This window comes from Anabrus simplex, chromosome 2 (assembly GCF_040414725.1).
Source record: "Anabrus simplex isolate iqAnaSimp1 chromosome 2, ASM4041472v1, whole genome shotgun sequence".
NCBI classification, from domain to species: domain Eukaryota; kingdom Metazoa; phylum Arthropoda; class Insecta; order Orthoptera; family Tettigoniidae; genus Anabrus; species Anabrus simplex.
In genome coordinates this window covers 407,110,473-407,132,601 of record NC_090266.1, presented here as the reverse complement: position 1 = coordinate 407,132,601, position 22,129 = coordinate 407,110,473, and the positions used below count along the sequence as shown (strand labels likewise).

Sequence of the window (22,129 nt, the reverse complement as noted above, 5' to 3'; positions counted from 1 at the left end):
GTTAAACAACTGACGTTTATTCTGCGTCATCACTAGATTCCTGACTTTCCGTACTGCACCGAACATGTCACTGCCGAGTGTTCTTTGTAGATATATCACTGGCATACATGGCATCTACGGCATCTAGTCTTTTTTTTTTTTTTTTTTTTTTTTTTGCAGGCCCTTCTAGTTCTTGTAGAGCTCAGAGGGCTGCTCTTTTTCAGATAATCCTAACATTTAGTGAATGTTCCTTTTTTAGCCCCGCTGGGAGAGTCTGAATACCGTTCTTGCAAATATCTCATGCTTAGCTGTTGGTTTAGTTCTTTCAAATAATTACGCCTTTGAATGTTAAAGATACATTTCGCATGCTTGTAAATAATATTAGAGTAATGTTCAAGATAGTAAAAAACAAAGTCATTGGGCAACGGTTGTTTGTGCGTGAAACTAACGCTCTTTATAAGTCTTTGGATTTCTCTTTCCCGGTATGATGCGCTGGACTTCACTATTTATGAAGGCATTGTTTTACACAAAAATAAAACAAAACATGACATATTCTTGGTATATTAACTGAAAAAATGAAGTATAACGCGACTCATAAACATGCATCCGTCATGGAGCGCGCCAGGAGTTTTAGACCAGGTCCGTCAAGCAATGCACTTAGGCTGAAACTGAGGAGCATGAGGGGGTGAATTGTTTATGCACACTGTTTATGCACACTGTTAGTGGACGGGTCCAATGTAAGGTACTGTGGGGATGGAAGCTAGTGGCACGCTACGCTACGAACTATGAACATTTATCTCTGAACCCGGTCGAAAAGACCGTGATGCGCCCTCTCCAGGGTTAAATCATTAGAAACTGAGTCCAATCATCCTTATATCTTGGTCTCCCTCTACTTCCCTTACCCTCCATGACTGAGACCATCATTCTCATACGTTATCTATCCTCCATTCACTTCACATAACCCCCACCACTGAAGCCGGTTCATGTGGACAGCCTCATCAATTGAGTTCATTCCCAACTTATCCTTTATTTCCTCATTCAGTATACAATGTTCCCACCTGTTTATACCAATGAACATTCTCGTTACTTTCATGTCTCAACTTTGATTTTAAGAGATGATTTCTACCTTCCAATACTTTTTAATGGCTAATCTATGATTACATAAATTTAGCTTATTGTCTATTTTGGACTTAACGTCTAATTAGTACACATTTCGTCCCGATTTGAGGGACATCTTCAGCTAAGAAGTGTGCAATACAAAAACTGGCACAGACAATAAAATATTAGGCGACTTAGAATTGTTCAAAATATGTTCGACACTAGTAAAATGTTTGGTGACACTTTAAGAAAGCACGGTAACATTCCAATCTATGAAGAATAATGTGCACTAATGAAACATTTTGCTGAGTGTTGTTTCCTTTTCTTCCCCTTCTAGGAGCAAGTTGTTACTGTTATTAACACTTCGTAGTAATATGATTAATGTTTACGGTTGGTTGAGCGTATATATGTGAAATTAGTGCCGTTTACTTAAGTTCTTGTGGATTTTAGTTTCTACTTGAATAGGTGGAAACTCCTTTAAAAAATAGTTGAAGATTGGTATGAACGTTGTGTTATCTTTCGATGTTAGTGTGTAGTTAGGAGTCTGAAATGAAAAGACAAGACAAGAATGGTCGTAGAAGTGAAGAAAACTTTGTTGTAGTGTTCGAAATGAAAATAATATACAATTGCTTACATCCCCGCTGGTCCATTGGGAGTGCTTTGCATATGCTGTCTGTTGGTTGAGTGTACGTGTTGAACAGCTGATGGGTGCGAGGGACAAGATGAGAAACAGAGGGGAAGGTAGGAGGTAATGTTGAGGTGAATGGAAGTAGTGGAGAGTTGGGGTATTTTTTCGGTTTCTTTTTAGTAACTTTTCTTTATGAATCTAAATTTGAAATCTCTTGTAGGAGGATGTGTATGTATCCAGTAATCTCATTAGTGTTGAAGTTAGGATTCTGTTTTTGATCTATTCATTAGTTTACCTATATTTCATGTGTGGAGGATTGTTAAATCCTTCTCTATTGTAGAAAATTTATGATTTAAGCTGTCATGTGTGAACTCATGGCTGAGTATCTATTGTGTCTCTCTGCATGGATGCATTCCAGGTATCATATTGAAAAGTTTCTCCCTGTTTGTCCAATATACAAAGTTTCAAAAACCACGCATTTTAAAACATATACAGTGAAATCTTGTTAGTGCATTCCTCAATAACATGCTTTCCCACTTAGAATGCCATAAATTCAAAGTCCCGATTCTGATCGTATTAAATCTATATAAAAATACCTCACTTATCGCACCACGAATTTTCGCTATTACCACTTAGTACATACGGTCACGTTTTTTCTAGCCCTGAAAAGGTTATTTGTCATCCCTTGTGAAAGAAACATGATCTCCAACTCGGGTAAGACATGTAGCCACGGATGCGTGATTACGGAAAAAGGCCATAAATTCGTGTACTTCACAGAATAAGTTGCATCTTCCGGGAGCAAGCCGTTAGTCTCAAGAATGTTCCGTTTTACTTCCCTGACAAGAAGTATGTGAATGAAATGATCGGTCTATAAACCTTCCGAAAATAGTATGAATTCATGCTCTACATGTGTTAATCAGTCATGCCATTACTTAGCAAATGCATAGATTAATAAATTGCATCAAGCGCCCGTCTGATTTTATGTGAAGTGCAATGCTATTTGTATCAAATAACTCGCTGATGTACCCGTGCTTCGCTACGGAATTCTCAGAAGAACTGTCCTTATAGTTTTCCTAACTGAAGGCCCGGATACATATGCACTAAAAACTCCAAAAATATGCATGCACATATGCACTAAAAATGTTGAATATATGCACGAAAATATGCACTAAAAATAAAACAAAAATACAGTTACCAGACTTATTATTTAATTTGAACTCAGTGTTAAACTGACAAGCATGTTTAATTCCTTGTAAAATGATGCATGGCCGTAGGTTATCAAGAATTTTTCAATATTTTCACGGGTCAATGACTTTCCGTTGCCGGACAGAATTAATTTGTACCCTGAAAATGATCGTTCTACACCAACGGACGTAAGTGGGCAATACTTGTACACTGGCACTGACTGCTCGGAACATTCTTATGGCAAAGACTGCCTGATTCCACTTATGTAGTTGTTTATGGATTGAATCTTCTTCGGTCCTGGGTTTGAGTCCAACACCGTACTGATTTTTCTTTTAACTTTTTCTCTAGTTTCACTAGGGACACGATTTAAAGAACTAATGCAGGGATTTCTGTAGGGGTGCTCCATGACTTTCTAGGTCCTTAATCGCCTTCAAAAGCGACGAATAATGCAGATGGGTAAAACTGATATATTTATACACAGTTTCAGATTAAAACGTGCACTTTGCTTCACGAACACGTGGAGTATGACTATCATCAATACCTTCAACTACATCTTTCACTTGATTAAATTTCTCCTGGTAGAACGATGCTGTGGATAACCAAGTTCCCCATCTTGTAATAACAAGTTCTGGCGGAAGAAAAACCTGAACAGATGAGTTTTGTACAAATGCACACGAGCTGGTGCTTTTAGGAACAGTTTTTTCCCACTTGAAATTACTTTGTCGACAGATGGAAAGCTGGTACGTATATCTTCTGCAATACGATGCAATCCATGGGCCAAACATGTGACATGGATGGGATTTGGAAAAAATGCTCGAAGAGACTGACCAGCTTTCAATATATACGAAGCTGTATCTGTGACTAAAAGGCGCACTTTGTAACAATCACTCTCCGATTCACTAAGCCACACGAATCAGTTGTTTCATCTACTGATATCCAGATACAGTTCCCTCTTTTGTCAGATAGAAACGTGGCGTGAAAGTAAATAGTTCTTCTTAAGGGTAGATTCATCTTGTATCCTTTGATTAGCAAAATACTTTGCACGAAACTAGCGTAGACATGGATTATTCAAATTATGCAGTGGAATATTGCTGCATACGAAAGTTTTACAAATATCAGCGGAAAATGTTCTAACATCACACCGTGTTTTCACGTCGGTTAAAAGTAGCTGTTGCGTACAGTTACTTTGCTCTTTTGATGTCAGATGTGAAATTCTTTTCGAATGCTGTTCAATTTGAATTTTTTTTATCACATTTTACACTCTTGTTGCATACTTGACAGTATACGACATCACCGTCACTTGTATAGTCACTATTGCCTGATATCCATCGTTTAATTAAAAAATACCTAGAGCCCTCATCTTTCAACATTTTTACAGTTTAATCTGGTAAATAAAAACTGCAAAAGACGCCCAGAAAGTTAACAGAAGAATGCACTTGTTTAAACAAACCTTGGGAGGCTACTGTAAGGAGAAAGAAAATGTCAGAAAGGAGGAAATAGCTGTTGTAAAATGGGTTATTATCCATCTACCTGCTTGTATTGCGACACTGAAAGCCTTTTCTTTGATCAGGGGAAGGCTCCTAGTGTTTTCAAGGGATGTACAACATATATTGAGTTCATTAGATTTTTCATTTCCTTCAGAAATCTTAGATAATTGATTGATAATTGTTGACAACTTAATAAATATATAAGTTTTTATTAAGTCATTATTGTATTGAATAGGTGGTATTTAACAAAATTATAAGAATTTGTATCAGAAGTAATCTTCAATACGGACAAAAAATGAAATTTATAACCTGCAAAGTACTACGGTGTCGATCTAACAGTTCAAAGTTCCAGAGCTAGGATGACCAGGCCGCAAACACTCCGGTGTAATTATTCCATTTAAGTGTGCATACTGCTCATTCCAATCACTGCCTCATAGTAGGGATCGAATAGCTGGAATACTATGATGATCCAGTGTGTTACGTACCAGTAGTAGGCCTATCAGAAAATTTATGAACCAGAGGAATGGCAGGCTAAAGAAGAGAGATCTCTAACTCCCCAGCTACTTCCCGCCAATATTCAGGCAGGCTGTTTTACTCAATACGCACCTTACTTACTTACTTACTTAATCCGGTCCTCTTGTACCAGGAGGTGTCGAGGATATGAGAGATCTCCATCTACTCCTATCTTACAGTTATGAATTTCATTGGTTCCGTATTGAAGTGGGATTACAGTAAAATTAAATTCTTTCAAGGTCCACCTATTCAATACAATGACGTTTTATTGTGATTTGTAAAATTAAATTCTTTCAAGGTCCACCTATTCAATACAATGACGTTTTACTGTGATTTAACTATTTGACATGTGATTAAATCACAATAAAACGTCATTGTATTGAATAGGTGGACCTTGAAAGAATTTAATTTTACTGTAATCTACTCCTATCTCCGGTAATGGCAACGACCTCTCGTACAGTGTGTTCCCTCTCCTGCAGTGCTTCTCTAATCCCCTCCTCCCATGACTTCCGTGGTCTTCCTCAAGCCTTCCTTCCTTCCACTCTCACCTCCCTCATTAACCTCGGCAAGCCGTCTGTCGACATTCGGTGGACATGGCCAAACCATCTCAATTGATATTCTTGGATGGTTTTCTCCAGTGGCTTCATATTCAGTACTTTCCGGATGGCTGTATTCCTGATCCTGTCTCTCCTGGTTTTGTCCTCCACTTTTCGGAGGTACCTCATCTCTGCTGCCTGGATTCTGCTCTTGGTTCTTTCTGTTAGCGCCCAGGATTCGCAGCCATAGGTCAATGTGGGTACAAAGGTGGATATGTAAATGGCTAATTTTGTGCCCTTTGAGATCTCCTTCTTGTTGAGGAAGTTTGTTCGGATGGCATTAAACAAGCACCCTGCTGTTCCTATTCTTTCTGTTATTTCCTCCTCCATCTTCCCGTCTGAGCTGATGATTGAGCCAAGATACTTGAACTTGGTGGCTTGCTCTAATGGTTTACTATCGACCATGATACAGTGTCTCTCCTCATTCCTGCTGATAACCATAGTCTTTGTCTTGTCCACATTCACATCCATACCTTTTTTCTTAAGCTCTTCCACCCATACAATGATATTGTGTTTCAGGTTTTGTTCGCTGGAGGCAACAACAATCAGGTCATCAGCAATTGCCAGGTCAGAAAATCGTACTGGCCGCATGAGGTAATTTCCGACCATCAATTTCTTGATTCTCTCATGACACAGCTTCATAATTTGGTCGAGGTACACGATGAAAAGAAGAGGGCGAAGACTGCAGCCTTGCCAGACTCCTTGTCTCGTAGTGAACTCTGCTGACCTCACATTTCCTGTCCGCACGTAATTCCGATAGTTCTTATACAGACTCGTGATTGAACTGCAAAGTGACTTGCTAACTCCATACTCCTTTAGGACTTTCCAGAGTTTGGACCTCGGGACTCTGTCAAATGCCTGTTTCAGGTCAATAAATGTAGCATGAAGGGTCTTGTTCTTCTCCAGTAGCTTTGCACTGGCCATCCTAACAGTAAATATGAGATCTTGCGTGCTTCTATTCGGGCGGAAGCCACACTGGGCTTCTTCAAGTTTAGCCTCTACCTCCTTTCTTAATCTAGTCTCCAGGATCTTTGAGAAGACCTTCCCAGGCACTGATAACAAGGATATGGCACGATAATTACTGCACTCTTGATTGTCTCCTTTCTTAAAGATGGGGATGATGACTGCTACCTCCCAATCCCTAGGTACCTATTTTGTTCTCCAGGCCTTTACCATAATCTTGAATAGAAAGTCTTCTGCTTTCTTTCCCAAGTTCTTAATCATTTCTGGGGCTATTCCATCATGTCCTTGGGCCTTCCCATTCTTGAGTTGTCTAACAGCCAACTGCATTTCATCTCCTCTCTTTCCTCACTTGACCGTGGGCTGTCTTCATTTTCATTTCCATTCAGTAAATCATTTAAAATATTCTTTCCATCTCTCCATTATTTCTTTCTCTTCTGTTAAGATTTTCCCTTCCTTATCTTTTATAAACTTTAGAGGGCAATGTTTCTCCTTTCTAATATTTTTCAGTGCTCTATAGAACAGCTTCTGGTTCTCTTTATAATTTTTCTCCATTCTTTGTCCGAATTCTTCCCATGACTATTTTTTTGCTATATTCACTAGGTCTTTAACCCTTTCACACTCAGCCCCTTTTCACTAGTGCAACCCAAAACACTCACAGTTATTTTCATGATTTTTCATCTAAATGTTTAAAAATTTACTATACCAGCTATTTAAATGATATTCAAATTAAAAAAATTGTACTGATACACATATGTCTGTACATTACGAAAAAAAATATCTCACATTATTCAATATGACATGACACTCACAAAAATATAATCAAAATTGAAAAAAATAATTTTGATGAAAAAAATTACTTTTGAAGTTTAAAAACTTGAATTACTGATTGTCTTGCTCTGTGTAAACCTATCCTACAAGGAAGAACAGAAATTTCTCTTTAATTTGAAATAATTAAGTTCAAGGTACTGTAAATTTATAAAATACTATAAAAATGTTAGTGATACACTGCACACACCACACTTGGAGTTCAGCATTTATGCCTGGGGTAGCACACTCCATGCAGGCCCTTATTGCACCTTTGGCACAATGTTCTTGATCTCCTCCTTGTCTCCTTAGTGCTACAAACTACACATTGAGATTCCCTTTTCCCTGGAAGCTTCCTTAACCCCTGTGGTCCTCGTAGATCACCGCCGATGACTGATGACTTTGTAGCCATCCACTCCTCCCCCAGGTGTTCAATAATGGCTACTGTGTAACTGAGCCTAGATTTAATTTTCCCAGGCCCCTTATAATTCTCCTTGTAAAGGATGTAGCTGTTCAACACCATCCTAGCTATCATATTAAAAGCCACCTTCTTCCAATACCTTACAGTTTTCCTTTCATCCAGATAACTATATAGCATCATGTCAGATGTGTCAACTCCTCCCATGAATTTATTGTAATTTGCAATTATTTCTGGTTTGGTCTTCCTATTGAAATAACTGTGGGATGCAGGAACTTCTTGATCGTTAGCTGTAGCATAACTTGACAGAAAAATGAATGGGTTTTTTTAGAGTTCTTTTCATGGAAAGCACATGCTAGAAGTGGACCAGATCTATAGTACACTTTCTGTCCAACAAAAAATTTATTTTTAAATTGTTGTGGCAAAAGTTTTCTGTTCCTCCTAACAGTTCCAGTTATAAATGTACACAGCTGGTAGAGATGGTGAACAAGTGGCACTGACATAAAATAATTGTCCACAAATACATGGTAGCCTTTGTTAAGGTAACCCCCCATGACCAGAAGCTTCTTTACAACAGTGTACCCCAGACCATTTTTTGCAATGTTGTCTTTATCTTCTTGAGATCTTGCAGCTCTATAAGTGTAAAATCCCAGACAATAGTTGGATACTGAATCACAAATCATCCAAAATTTGATCCCCCATCTGTGGTGGTGTTTGTTGGGTAGGTACTGCTTGAGGCTAGTTCTATTTTTAGGACCTACGAAACTCTCATCTACACTAATTTGCTGGTGTGGAGTGTAATGGTGCCTGAAAATCCTGTTGGCATGATCCTCTAAAGGTTAATATTTAGCACAGGGGTCATAACCTACTTCTACTGGAACTGGCAATCCCTCATTGTTAACTAGGTGAAAGAATCGCAACAAGAAGGAGAACCTATGCTGAGTGAACATTTTTCCAAACCATGGAGTGGCTAGAGAAGGTAGTGTACTCCAATATGAAGCAATGGTTATTTTTTTTACTATACCCATGTTGAGGATGCATGCCAGAAAGCCTTTAATTTCTGCAATAGAAGTTCTAGTCCAGTTCTTTCAATGAGTAGGTACACTTGCTTACTAGAAATAATTTGCTGTGCGTACCTGTTAGTTTCTGTTACCATGAGGGAAAGAAGGAAATCTCTGAAAAACAGATAGAAATATGCTATTGGAAGGGAATCAGGAGTTGGCATGTGTTTGGGTCCAGGTAATTCTTGATATTGGAATGGATGTGTGAGAGGTTGCTCAGGTGGCAGAACTTCCCTGCAGTCATCATTCATCTCATCATCTTCACTGTCAGATATGGCATGAGCAGCTGTAGGCCTAATTTCTGAATCACTGTCGTCGTCCTCCGTGTAGTCAGAGTCACTTTCGGCACTAAAATCACTATCGCTATCTAGTTCATCTAAATAATCTAATACTTCAGTATCATTTAGTGATGAATTCCATTGAAAATCTGCACAAAAATAAACAACAACAAACCCTTTGAACGAGGGAATAATTAACTACACTTCACTCAAAAATGGCGAATAAAACTTAGAAATACTAATAGAATATCACAGAAAACTATATAAGGGAAATTAGCTGAGCTGAATTCGTATTACGAAGCAAAACACGACGACACTTATTGAATTAAAACTTCTCAGCGCCAAGATGTAAACATACACGGTGTGCATTTTTCATTTGTCTGAAGCAAATTATTTCTTACGTCTAGTGAGTCTATCTGGTGAGTTAACTATGAACTAAAACCCAAAGATACCGTAGTTAATTTGTGCTGCACTCTACAAACAATATTTCATACTTAAATAGCCTGATAAGTCGACGCCGATGGATCGGCGCGCTGAGTGTCTGAGGGTTAACCTTTCTTCTTTGTTCCTTATAGAGCTCATGGTCCTCAGCATCTTGCTTCTTAAGTATTTCTTCCGTATTTCTTTTTTCTTTCTTACTTCTTCCTTGATATCATCATTCCACCAGCTTGTTCTTTTCTTGTACTCCCCCACCTTTGTTGTTCCACATACTTTACTTGCCACTTCTAATAGTATCTTCTTGAACATGTTCCACTTTCCCTCCAGGTCCATTTCCTCGATCCTCTCCTCTATCCTATGACACTCCTCCTCCACTTCCTGTGTGAACTGCTCCTGTACATAATTGTTCTCTCAACTTGTATACCTTAATCTTTTCTTGATTCTTGTTTTTAGGTTGTTTCCTCTTTACCTTTGCTGTTGTTTCCATTGTTGTTATCAAGAGAAAATGGTCACTTCCTATTTCGTAGCCACGGTACACTCGACAATCTGTCACCTTCTGGAGGTGATCTCTCTTCACTAACACATAATCTAAGATGGAGCGCTTATCTCGGCTGGGTTCCTCCCTCGTGTACATATGTATCATCTTATGCGGGGACATGGTATTGGCAACAGAGAAATCAACAATCCTCTCACAATTGTTGTTAACCATGTGTTCACCATGCCGGCCAACAGCTCCGCCACTTCCCTCTGGCTGGTTTCCTACTCTGCCGTTGAGATCTCCTAATACGATTTCCGCTCGAGTGTCATCCACCACATTCTGGAGCTCTTCGTGGAACCTATCCTTCCCCTCCTTTCTTACATCGTCGCTCACTCCGTAAACCACAATAAACGTCATCGGCTCTATCTCAAGATCTAATCGTATGCTGACCGTTAGAATCCTATCCGTGTGGAATTTCCATTCTTGAATCTTGTTTCTGAAGTTCTTGTGGATCAGTAGTGCTACTCCTGATTTGGCCCTTAGTCTGATGCTAACTCCACTCTAAATGAGTACATGATCGTTCACCACTGTATCCACCCCTTGACCTTTCCTTTTTGTCTCTGTCAGTGCCAGCACTACAAGTCTTGCTCTCTCAAATTCTCCCACTAGTTCATTCTCCTTTCCAGCTAATCCTCGTATATTCCATGTTCCAAATCTCATAATCCTTTATCCTCGCCATGTTGCCATCGGGTTCAGCAGTCCGGTGTATCTCTCATTTTGACTTTTCATGGAAGTTATTTTGGGCATGTGAGATATGGGCCCACAGTGCCTATGGGGCTGTGTTAGACAAAGATTTTCTTCCTTCAGAACCTACAGCTGAAGGTCTGTCATTTAGTCTGGCCCCTCACCCTCGACCTTACCGGCAAGGGTGACCCTGCCAGGAGCTGAAGCTCCCACCGGCATCGCTCTTGGGATCACTGAGGCAGTAATCCCATCTATCGGAGATAAATGGCAGCAGAATACACAAAGCACATCACAAAAACAATGGTCAATGTAATGTTATTGTTGATCAATTTTATGAGCTTTCTATATTGCAGGCCTTCACATTTAGTTTTCTTCCGACTTTGTGATATTAGAGCATCTAATGTAAAGTGAGTTGTCCTTTCTTTCATGGCTCCCTCTAGTGATATTATTCAAGCGATCGTTCCTTCATGACTTTTTTCTCATTCTTCACAATTTAATCACCATCAATATTATTAAAGTTGGTACGGTAAATCTGAATAACATATAAATAATCGGAAATTGTATTCTCTATAACTTTTGTTATGTAGTACTTTTCGATATGACCAATAAGATAGGTAATTAAAAATGAAATTTTTGGCACCTTACCCTAAACTACCATGTCAAACAGGGTGAATAAAATTATTTACAGTGTAGACTGTAGTTCCTTATTCCCCGACTTTACATACCGATTTTCATTAAATTCTGTTCACCCATTTTCTCGTACCTCAGCGCTGATATGGACTTAGCAACAAAAATCCAATATCATTACGTCGCACCAACACAGATAGGTCTTATGGCGACGATGGGACATGAACAGTCTAGGAGTGGGAAGGAAGTGGCCGTGGCTTTAATTAAGGTACAGCCCCAGCATTTGCCTAGCATGAAAATGGGAAACCACGGAAAACCATCTTCAGGGTTGCCGACAGTGGGGTTCGAACCCACTAGCTCCCGAATACTGGATACTGGCTGCACTTAAGCGACCGCAGCTATCGAGCTTGTTAAAAATACAAATTCACAAATATCTCTGTTATCATAGCCGGTATGGTAAAATTGTATAAGACATAAATGATAGGGTATTTAATGACATATAACTTTAGTTATGTAATATTTATCGATAGGGCCAATAATAACGAATATTTGAGAATTAAATTTTAGGCCTTCCCCTAAACTACCATTTCACTCAACGTGAATAAAATTATTTATGTCCTAGAGTGTAACGACTTATTCCCCGACTTCATATACCGATTTTCATTAATTTCTCTTCAGCCGTTTTCTCGTGATGAGCGTACGTACATACATATATACATACAGACAGAAATTATGGAAAGTTAAAACTTGCATTTCCACTTGTTACTGTGGTCATGACTGGTACAGAGATATCATTCTCTTTAAATTCTGAGCAATCTACAGACAAAACACTTGCTTTATTTATATTGAGAAATTAAAATTAGTCAGAATTGTCTCCAAATGGCTCCTAAAATCCCTAGTCATTATCATTGATATTCTGTCACCAAATTACTAAAAAAGACTCCATGTCTAGCAACTAGTCTCTAGAATCGACTAGACTGATGTGAACTGTGAACGAACACGAACATAGCACGCGAGAACGAGAGATTGACAATTGATATACGCACCGCGATATACAGGTTTCAATAAACATTGCAAATTCGCGCACATTTCACTCATTAATAAACGTCAATGTTTCGTTTGAAAGCGGCCAATGAGCGAAGGACTTCCAGTCACTGGCGAAAAAAGGTGAAAGGGTGGGATTTGAAAATGTTTTAAGTTCACCAAAAAATATGCTAAAATCGGGAGAAATAATAGAATAATCGGGAGGCGGGAAAAACTGTTGAAAGTCAGGAGTCTCCTGCCTAAATTGGGAAAGTTGGCAGGTATGCAATAATATATTGCATCTTATATTTTAATCGTTGTATAATGACCTCTTGTGCATTTTACAAAACATAGTTATAAATCAACAGTATTTCATAAATCAATTCCAATCAGGTACCTGATTTATTCTTAAGGTGAAACTATGGCTGATGATGCCTACAATGAGAGGCGAAACATGTACCATCTAATTTAATCATTTGTTATGTTAACAATTTGATAAGGACAAAGTCCTAATTTTTAAGATTTTATTTTAGTGAATGGGTGGTTAAACAATAAAAACATACTAGTTTTATTTAATACAGATAGGTCTTACGGCGATGATGAGATAGGAAAGGCCTTCAATGGGAAGGAAGCGACCGTGGCCTTAATTAAGATACAGCCCCAGCATATGCCTGGTGTGAAAATGGAAAACCACGGAAAATCATCTTCAGGACTGCCGACAGTAGGGGATCGAACCCACTATCTCTCGGATGCAAGCTCACAGCTGCGCGACCCTAACTGCACGGTCAACTCGCCCGGTGTTGTTGACATACTTAAGACCGTAAAAAATAATATTGATATCTAAGAGAAAGGAAGAAACAGAACAAGCTGTTGGTTTGAAAAATCAATTAACTCTTTCCCAACCTTGGTGCCAGACTCTTCACTCTGCCTTCCACTCCTTAGCGCCCGACTGCATTACCTGCAGTCTGTGCGATAGTTTTATAATTTCCTTCGGCTGTGAAATGTTTTTAAGGCATTTATGAACACGCAGGTCATTCTACAAGGCTCAGAAAAAGAAAAGAAAAAAAAAGCGATTATTGGTTTTGACGTTGCCTAGGCAACGATCTTGAACTTCCGCGAGTGCTGGTCAGCTGTTTCGTCCGTTAACATGGCGGGATTGAATACTGCAGATATTGAAACTAACCTGAATATAGGCGAAGAACGTGACAATGAATCATTGAGTAGGGGTGGAGGTAATGTTTTAGTGAGTAAATAACATATCAACAAAGATAATTTTAGTGATAACAGTGATATAAGTGAAAACAGATATCAAGAAATTGGACCTGATGGCAATGCCATGGCAGTTCAGGTAACACAAACATTTAGTTTTGTTACTCGGAATGATTATATGGATGGTGCTGAACCTGTCCATAATTTTGAAAAAGTATTACGAGAAACATTACTTTTTACATATGTTAGGAGGAGACAAACTATTAAGTGACATAGCCAATTACATTTATATAAATGCAGCATTCAAACAGGCACTTTCCAGTAAAAAAAAAAAAAAAAAAAAGGTACATAATGGGAAGACACTTACTCAAAAGAAATAAAAACTGATATACATGGGCATCATTCCACTTCCAGAATCACGTGATTATTGGTTGAGAGGGATTGAAGCAGCATGAGAATGCGACAAAAACAGCCTACCTCTGTTTCGAGTATCACCAGTAGAGGGGTGGAGGTTTGAAGCAGGAACCTTATGACTCATTGAATAGAAAAATGAATGTGATGGTATGTTTTCTAATATTGTTGAAAATTTGAATATATTGTGATCAACAGTTTTTTATTATATTTAACTTTTTCTGAAACAATGTGCTCTGTTTCAATGTTTCCTATATAATAGGTTGAAGCCTGGGGATAAGCGGAGTGAAAATGTGGATGGGAAAGGGTTAAGAGAAATTTTAAAACATTGTTCAAATATTGTTGCAAACAAAGATTCTGGAAAATACTAATTTAGCATCACAAATTTTACAATCAGAAAATGTAGAGCTTGATAAAGCATGTTTTCTTATACAGAACACAGATGATAATTTGTCTTGCTACCAACATAACTTTGAACAAGTACTGTCATCAGCTAATTTTTTGGTGATGAGGTGGGGCATTCCACCACAATTTGAAAATTTAAAATATAGAAAATTGAATTTTTCATCGTCAAATGTGTCAGGATGGACAGCTAGTACATCAAAAAAGCATACTTGAGAACCACTGTTTTTAATGGCTGTTTGGACATTACTGTAGCCCAATGAAATAATAATTTTGAGGGTATGCATTATGTTAACCACTTATTCTAAACCTTTTTCCCATAATTTCTAAATTCTGCTTCCAACGAAGAAATTCACAATGCAGCAATGGTTCTTCAAAATGAATATGATGAAGATTTATGTAGTGAATTCCCAGACGAGGAAATAAGTTTCAGAAATGCTTTGTAAAAACAAAATATAGCCTCATTAACCTCTATAGCCGACTTAACAAACCTATTAGTAATAGAGTATTCAATCGTACCTGCGAGTATTTTAGACTTACATACAGTGTTTTACCTGTTTCTGACTATTCCTGTTATTTTTATGGCCAAATGATCATTTTCAAAGCTAAGATTTATGAAGAACTACCTACAAAATTCTATGACCCAAGACAGACTCCGTGAACTCATTGTCAGCCTCCTCATTATCAAGTGTGAAAGCTCCGTTGATGTGAGCGAAATCATCAATACTTTAACCTCGCCAAAGACACATTGCATGGCCCAGTTTCACTAGGGTTCAACATAAGTACAACAAACAGCAGCTAGAATTATATGCTTATTTTGAGTTTCGGTCACTGTAATATATTTAAAAATCTGTTTGACTGTTGAATTTTCAGTCCAAAGACTGGTTGGAGTCTCAATGAGTCTCAAGGTGTATTTCCTTGAGACAGGGTGCCCAGTTCCTCTTCTCTGCTCCTTACTTTCACTGCCCGGCAAGCTGAGACAGGTACAGCGCCATTCCAAACCCTCTGGCCAGTTTTAATTTTGTGGAAGAGCAGGGAATTGAACCCGGGACCTCATGGTTGGCAGTCCAGCAACTTAGCCATTATACTGCGGAGGCAGTCAAATATAATAATGAATAATCCCATGACAATATATTGCATTACTTATACCTGCTGTAATTCAATTTATATTAGTTATTACTAGCTTTTACATTTTATTTGAGGGAGCTTAAATTTTTATTTTAAAAAATGGGTCCGTACCACATTCACTACGCCCCTGGGTTCATGTGTGAACACATTACAATAGCCTGCATAAACTCTTATGTTTCATACCTTCTTTTCCCCTAGAGTGTAATAAGGGAAGAGGGAATACAATTCATTAATAGATATAAAATGTAACAGAGAAGGAGAATAACTTGAATCATTTCACCTCTGATTTAGCACTGATCTAACTGATAACAGGATACCACCCAATGGACAGGTTAGCATTGTAGCTTTTGAACCAGTTGGTTCATGTACGAATCCCAACACAGTAACAAATTTAAGTTTTTTGAGGGTCTATCAGCCATGGGAATATAAATGAAAAGGGAAATGGATTAAAATCCCATCCCAGCTATCCTAGAAGTGATTTTCAGCAGTTTCACCACTCCAACTTCAGGGTTATAGGCCACTGCCGCTTCGTTTCCAGTCTCAACCGAAGTTAGTTAGGAACACGCATGTAACAGCAAAAATGCCTCAGCCACACAAGTTCATGAGACAAATTTCACATATATAAAGTAGACCGGGCTGTTGAATCAGAATGTACAAAGTCTCTTACATTCAGACAATCGGCTGCATGCACTGTTACAGACCTAAGAGCATGTGATCAACACGGCAGAAATCATTGTCAACAATATGAGGTTTTTGTGACCAAAATACAGAACATTTGATTCAGATATATTGTAGTTCAATTTTCTTCAGGAGGGTGTTTCAACCCCACTTAGGACACGCATAATAAGAACAAAACTCTTACGCAGAATCATGAAATTAAACAAGGACCACTTGGAGGGCAACCAGTCGCTTTAACCATTGGAACAGACAACAGTTCCTAACATACAGCTTTTCCTTTTTGCTATTGGCTTTATGTCGTACCAGCTCAAGCAGGTCTTATGGCAGCAATGGGATAGGAAAGGGCTAGGACTGGGAAGGAATCAACGGTGGCCTACAGACCCATCATTTGCCTAATATGAAAACGGGAAACTACGGAAAACTGTCTTCAGGGCTGCCGACAGTGGGGTCCAAACCCACCATGTACTGAATGCAATCTCACAGCTATGTGACCCGAACTGCGCAGCCAACATGCTTGGTTATATCACGTTTAAATTACTTTATATAAAATATGTGGAAAAAACCATTAGTGTTCCTACATTTCAAACAGAGTACACTACACTTCAGAACAAGGTAAAAATTGAGAGGGAAAATATTAGAAAAAAAAAAAAAAAAAAAAAAAAAAAAAAAGGGGGGGGGGGGATATAGGAATATACCTATACCGTAGCTTTTCCACAGGATGTATGAATCGAGCATCAATGAATGCATTGCGATTAATTGCAGAGCACTGAGTAATGCTTCTAATGATATAAAAGAGGCGATTTATATTAAAAAAAGACCGAACAAATATTTTCTGTATGTTCACAATGTAAAGTTCAATCTAAAATGTTACATTTGTCTAACAGGCCTCATGTTCCCAGAAAGCAACATAATAGTTTCAGACGTGATATGGGCTTTTGGGCTTATGGCGGGTCAAGAAACAAGGCGAAACTCTTTACGTTTCGCAGAGAAATTTCCTCCGCATCTTCAGAGAAATTTCGGCTGTTCACGAGGAAGAAATATTTGGGTGGTGAAACTGAAATGCAGGATCCCAAACAGTTTGTAGGGGATTCTAATAATAATGTTATTTCGTTTTACATCCCACTAACTACTTTTACGTTTTTTTCCAGAGACACCGAGGTGCTAGAATTTGGTACCGCAGGAGTTCTTTTACGTGCCTGTAAATCTACAGGCACGAGGCCGACATATTTGAGCACCTTCAAATTCTGCCGGACGGAGCCAGGATCGAATCTGCCAAGTTGGGGTCAGAAGACCAGCGCCTCAACCGTCTGAGCCACTCAGCACGCCTGCATAGGATTCTAGATAACTGAGGAAGTGAAATTAAAAATCAGTTAACAAATAACTTGTCAATCAGGTGATTGGAAAAGGCTAAAGTCAGGATAGAATAATGACTATAGCCCGGATTTCTAGGCAATATGCATATTTTTTTCATACTTGTAACAGTAAGCTGAAGGGTTATTATTGTAGAAGTCTTCCTCGTGAACAGTTGAAATTTTCTTCTGAAGATGCGGAGCAAAGTTCTCTGTGAAACGTAAAGAGTTTTGCCTTGCTTCTTGACATGGCATAAGCCCAAAAGCCCATATGATGTTTACAAGTACGGGCCGTGAAAAAATCAATGTTAACATAATAGTTTCAATTTCACCAGTTTGAAGAAATTAAAAACAAAATGATAGAATGGATGAAACATAAATAACAAAAATAAATAGGACCAAAGCTTTAAAATTAAGACCAACACATGTGAGAAATATATACTTTTGTTTGTACCTACTAGGGGGTATGGGAGGGCTGGCTTTACCCTCAGGTCCATCATTCAATAGGGGCTGAAGCATATGGGACTTAGGCTTGGGAGAGACTGCACGGGGATGAGTCAACCTCTGCTTTCTAGGCTCGTTATCCACTTCTAACTGTCCCAGGTGCACTAGACCAACTAAAATAAAAAGCAAAAACAAAAATGTGCTCACTAACAATGGTAGGGATAGCTTACACTTCAGTATTACAAATCATAATATAAGGTTAGAGATTTCAAGTTCTCATGAGGGTTCCAAAATTTTATACAAAGAAATTGCAGAGAAATGCCTTTACTGAGAGTGGGGTCAGATTTTAAAAAACACACACACACACACACACACACAAAATAAGTAAAATCGTGATCATGATAAACTCATCAAGGAATTTCAAGCGATACTCTAAAGAACAATTTGGCTGGTGAAAATGTAATGCAGCATCCCAAGCAGTTTGTAGAGGATTCTGGATAACTGAGGAAGTGAAATTAAAAAATCGGTTAACAACGAACTTGTCTATCAGGTAAATATCAAGAAAGGAAAAAGTCAGCATGGAATAATAGCTGCTGTCGACCAAAATATTATGTGCACTCGAGTTTGGAGGTTGTTTATGAACTAACCAATAGGCCCACTGAAAATATAACACCATTTTCCTCGTTCCATTTCACGTTATTCAGTTTTGCAACTTTAACAAAGTTTGCTGATAATTCATTTTAAATGTCCTTGTATATAAAAGTGTTTTAATTTGTCTTTACAATCTAGTAATGTACTTTTTGTATTCTGATATATTATTGTAGTTTATTCTAGCTAATGATGTCCCTTAGGGGACGAAACATGTACTAGATGTAATAAATTATATACGTATTGAATAGGCGGACCACTTAAATATAATATTTAAGTTAATCATAAATATTCGCTACTTGTTCTATTAGAGTGTGTGGTCGTCCTGCTGAGAGTCATTTCTTCATATCGGGCGTGGGAGTACCTTCAATGATTTCCTTGCCATCATTTTCTTTATTCTTCTTCACTGCATATTTGATAGACCGAACTGATATTCCAAGGCAATCAGCTGTTCGTTGATGAATAAGAAACCCTTTTTTTTTTTTTTTTACCTACCTTATTGCCATCTAAGGTAATAAAACAAATGGCACTCACTACCAAAATTCAGTGAACGAAGGTCTTGGAGGCGTCTTATAGGAATATGCACTTGCCAACAAAATGAACTGAAGTTAGTTAATATGAAGATGGAAAATACGTGTTTATCGTGGGTACTATCAATTGTCAATACGGACCATAATGAAATTCATAACTTATGATTTATTGTGGGTAGAAAACCCCAGCATGGGAATTCTAGTGACTGGTAGGACGAAAGGCCAGGTAGCAGCGGAGAAGTCAGGCTGGTAAGTAAATACCAAATACTTAAAAAATTTAGAAAGCAAAAACAACATAAAAACAAAAGTAATATATTTTTAAAGTTGCCGTTGGAGGTCCAATGTCCCTATGAGAAAAGGTGTCCACAGAACGAGTTGTCCGTGCGATTAGAGTCGCGCAGCTGTGAGCTTGCATTCGGAAGATAGTGGGTTCGAACACCACTGTCGGCAGCCCTGAAGATGGTTTCCTGTAGTTTCCCATTTTTACACCATGCAAATGGTGGGGTACCTTAATTAAGGCCATGGTCGCTCCTAGCTCTTTCCCATTCCCCTGTCACCATAAGACCTGTCTGTGTCGGTGCGACGTAAAGCAAGAAGTAAAACTGTAAAAGGAAAAGCTGACCACCTCCGTAGCGTAACGGTTAGTGTTACTTGCTGCCGTCCTTGGGGAACCTGGGCTCGATTACCGGTAATGCCAGAGGTTTAAGACTGGGAGAAGAGCTGTTATAAAATGATACATGGAGCTCAACTCCACTGGGGATGTGCTTGAAAAGAGCTCCACCACCTCAGGATGAGGACGTGAGCTTGCTATTCCTTATGAGAAAAATTGATGGGAAATGTTTTTCATTGCCTCAATAATGCCAATGGCTTCAATGCTGATTCCAGGTAATTATTAAATTCCAGAGGGACGTTTTAAGCATACTGCGAAGCAAATGCCACTGTGCAGCCAACTGTAATCAGTAGACTCAACTTCCAGCGTGGTGTGGCATGGCACGGTGTCTGGCACTATCGCAGTAACATTACAAGGTCTTTCCAGCACAAGCCAGTTAAGCATCCATGTCGTTCTACCCAATACAAATACAAACTGATATTAAAAAATGTGAAATCATTTACAAATTTCACAGTCATACATCATAACTATTGGATACATAAAAATTTTCCAACCACCCCGATCCGAGAAAAAGTTACCTCAGAAAATTTATAACTTTTTTTCTTGGAAACACAAAATTCTGAAATTTATAAACTATATTTAAACCATCCCAGTGCATACTGTGTTAAAATTTGGATTTCATCAGACAAGGGGTTTCGGAGAAACAATGTCCTGAGGTAACTTTCTCGGATCGGTGTGGTTGGAAAATTTTTACGTATCCAATAGTTATGCTGTATGACTGTGAAATACATAAATGATTTCACATTTTTAAATATCAGTTTGTATTTGTATTGGTAGAACGACATGGTTGAAACAGGCTCAAAAGGGCATCTTTTGCGTTCCACCTGCGATAAAAAATATTACAATATAAATTAAAAATTCAAAACCTACATGACCAAACGTGAAATGAAGCGAGGAAAAAAGATGGTGTTTATATTATTTTCAGTGGGCCTATTGGTTATTTCATAAACCACCTCCAAACTCGAGTGCGTATAATATTTTGGTCGACAGTAAAGCTTGGATTTCTAGGCAATATGTATATTTTTTCATACTTCTAACTAGTGACGGGCAGAATCGAATATTTTCCAGAATCGATTACTATGCATCCGAGAACATTTAAGAATCAAAACTTGCATTCGGAAACTAGTTTCTCTCGAATCTTACGTAACTCGAGTAACTGAAATGTAAGCAAACTGAAGACATCAGGAACAATGAGTGTTCAGGAAGTGCTTTAACAAAGGCTAGCCTTGCACATTGTATATATTATTTGATTAACACACGGGAAATTTTGAATTGCAGATATTTTATATAAATTGGATATTATGCCATTGGTTGTCAAAATGTGTATTTTCATTCATATATTATGTATATATTACATATCATTTGTGTTAACTAACTTCTTTTTTCACTGAGAGAGTGGCCGTGTGGGTCGAGACACTAAGCTGTCGGTTTGCATTCGGGACGGAGTAGGTTCGAATCCCACTGTCAGCAGGCCTGAACAGGGTTTTCCGTGGTTTCCCATTTTCACACCAGGAAAATGCAGAGGCTGTATGTTAATTAAGGCCATGACCACTTCCTTCCCACTCCTAGCCGTTTAATATCCCATCATTGCCATAAGATTTATGCGTGTCGGTGCAACGTAAAGCAAATTCTGAAAAAAGAAAAGAAGAAACATTTTATTTCTCCTTATAAGACGTATAAAGAAAGCAAACAATTTATTGTAAGTGATTTGTTTTTAGACAGTGACCATTAACCATCTGAGAGAGGCATTCGAATACATCGAGAACTTCTCGTTCTTCTGTCTGAGAGAAGTATTCGAATAAATCGAGTTCTCATTCTTCCGTCTGAGAGACGCATTCAAATACATCTTAGGTAAATACTCGTATGTTGTGCATTACTCTCCTTACCCCCAACATGAATACAGAGGTAGTTCCAGAGAGATGACGCTACTATCCTCACTGTTCTCAAATACTGCATAAAGAGAGACCAATGTGGTCTCGCTTTGGGATTATCATTGGTGATTACCTCGTGCGGAAGTATTCAAATACTTTTATCAACAGTTGAGATATCTCTAGGACTTTTAAGAATAGAATTCGACATTTTGGTCTTGAATACTCCCATCACTACTTCTAATGGTAGGCTGAAGTGTTATACTTCATAAGACACACCTTGATAAGCAATATTAATTATCTCGTAGTACCTAACACATTGGCTGCCAGAACAGTACATTGTACCGCTGAGAGAGTGTCTCATGAGGCCACGGCGGTACAAAGTACCGCTGACAAGTGTTGCTATATGACTTTTCCTGCCAGACCGGCGGACCACTGAGCTGTTGAATTCACTATGCTAACGTACCGCTAT

At 38.4% G+C, this 22,129-nt stretch overlaps 1 protein-coding gene and 1 pseudogene across 2 annotated transcripts in view; both read right to left on the bottom strand.

The window, feature by feature from the left end:
* spas (spastin) overlaps window positions 1-22,129 on the bottom strand; it is a 306,239-nt gene that overhangs the window by 161,703 nt on the left and 122,407 nt on the right. The window contains exon 3 of one of the 2 annotated variants that reach the window (XM_067140818.2): window positions 17,956-18,114. The exons of the other annotated variant lie outside the window; for it this stretch is intronic. Coding sequence (XP_066996919.2) covers window positions 17,956-18,114 — 159 coding nt within the window. The remainder of the gene's footprint in view (window positions 1-17,955; window positions 18,115-22,129) is intronic. 2 annotated transcript variants of the gene reach the window in all.
* LOC136864168 (piggyBac transposable element-derived protein 4-like) lies at window positions 7,075-8,896 on the bottom strand (annotated as a pseudogene).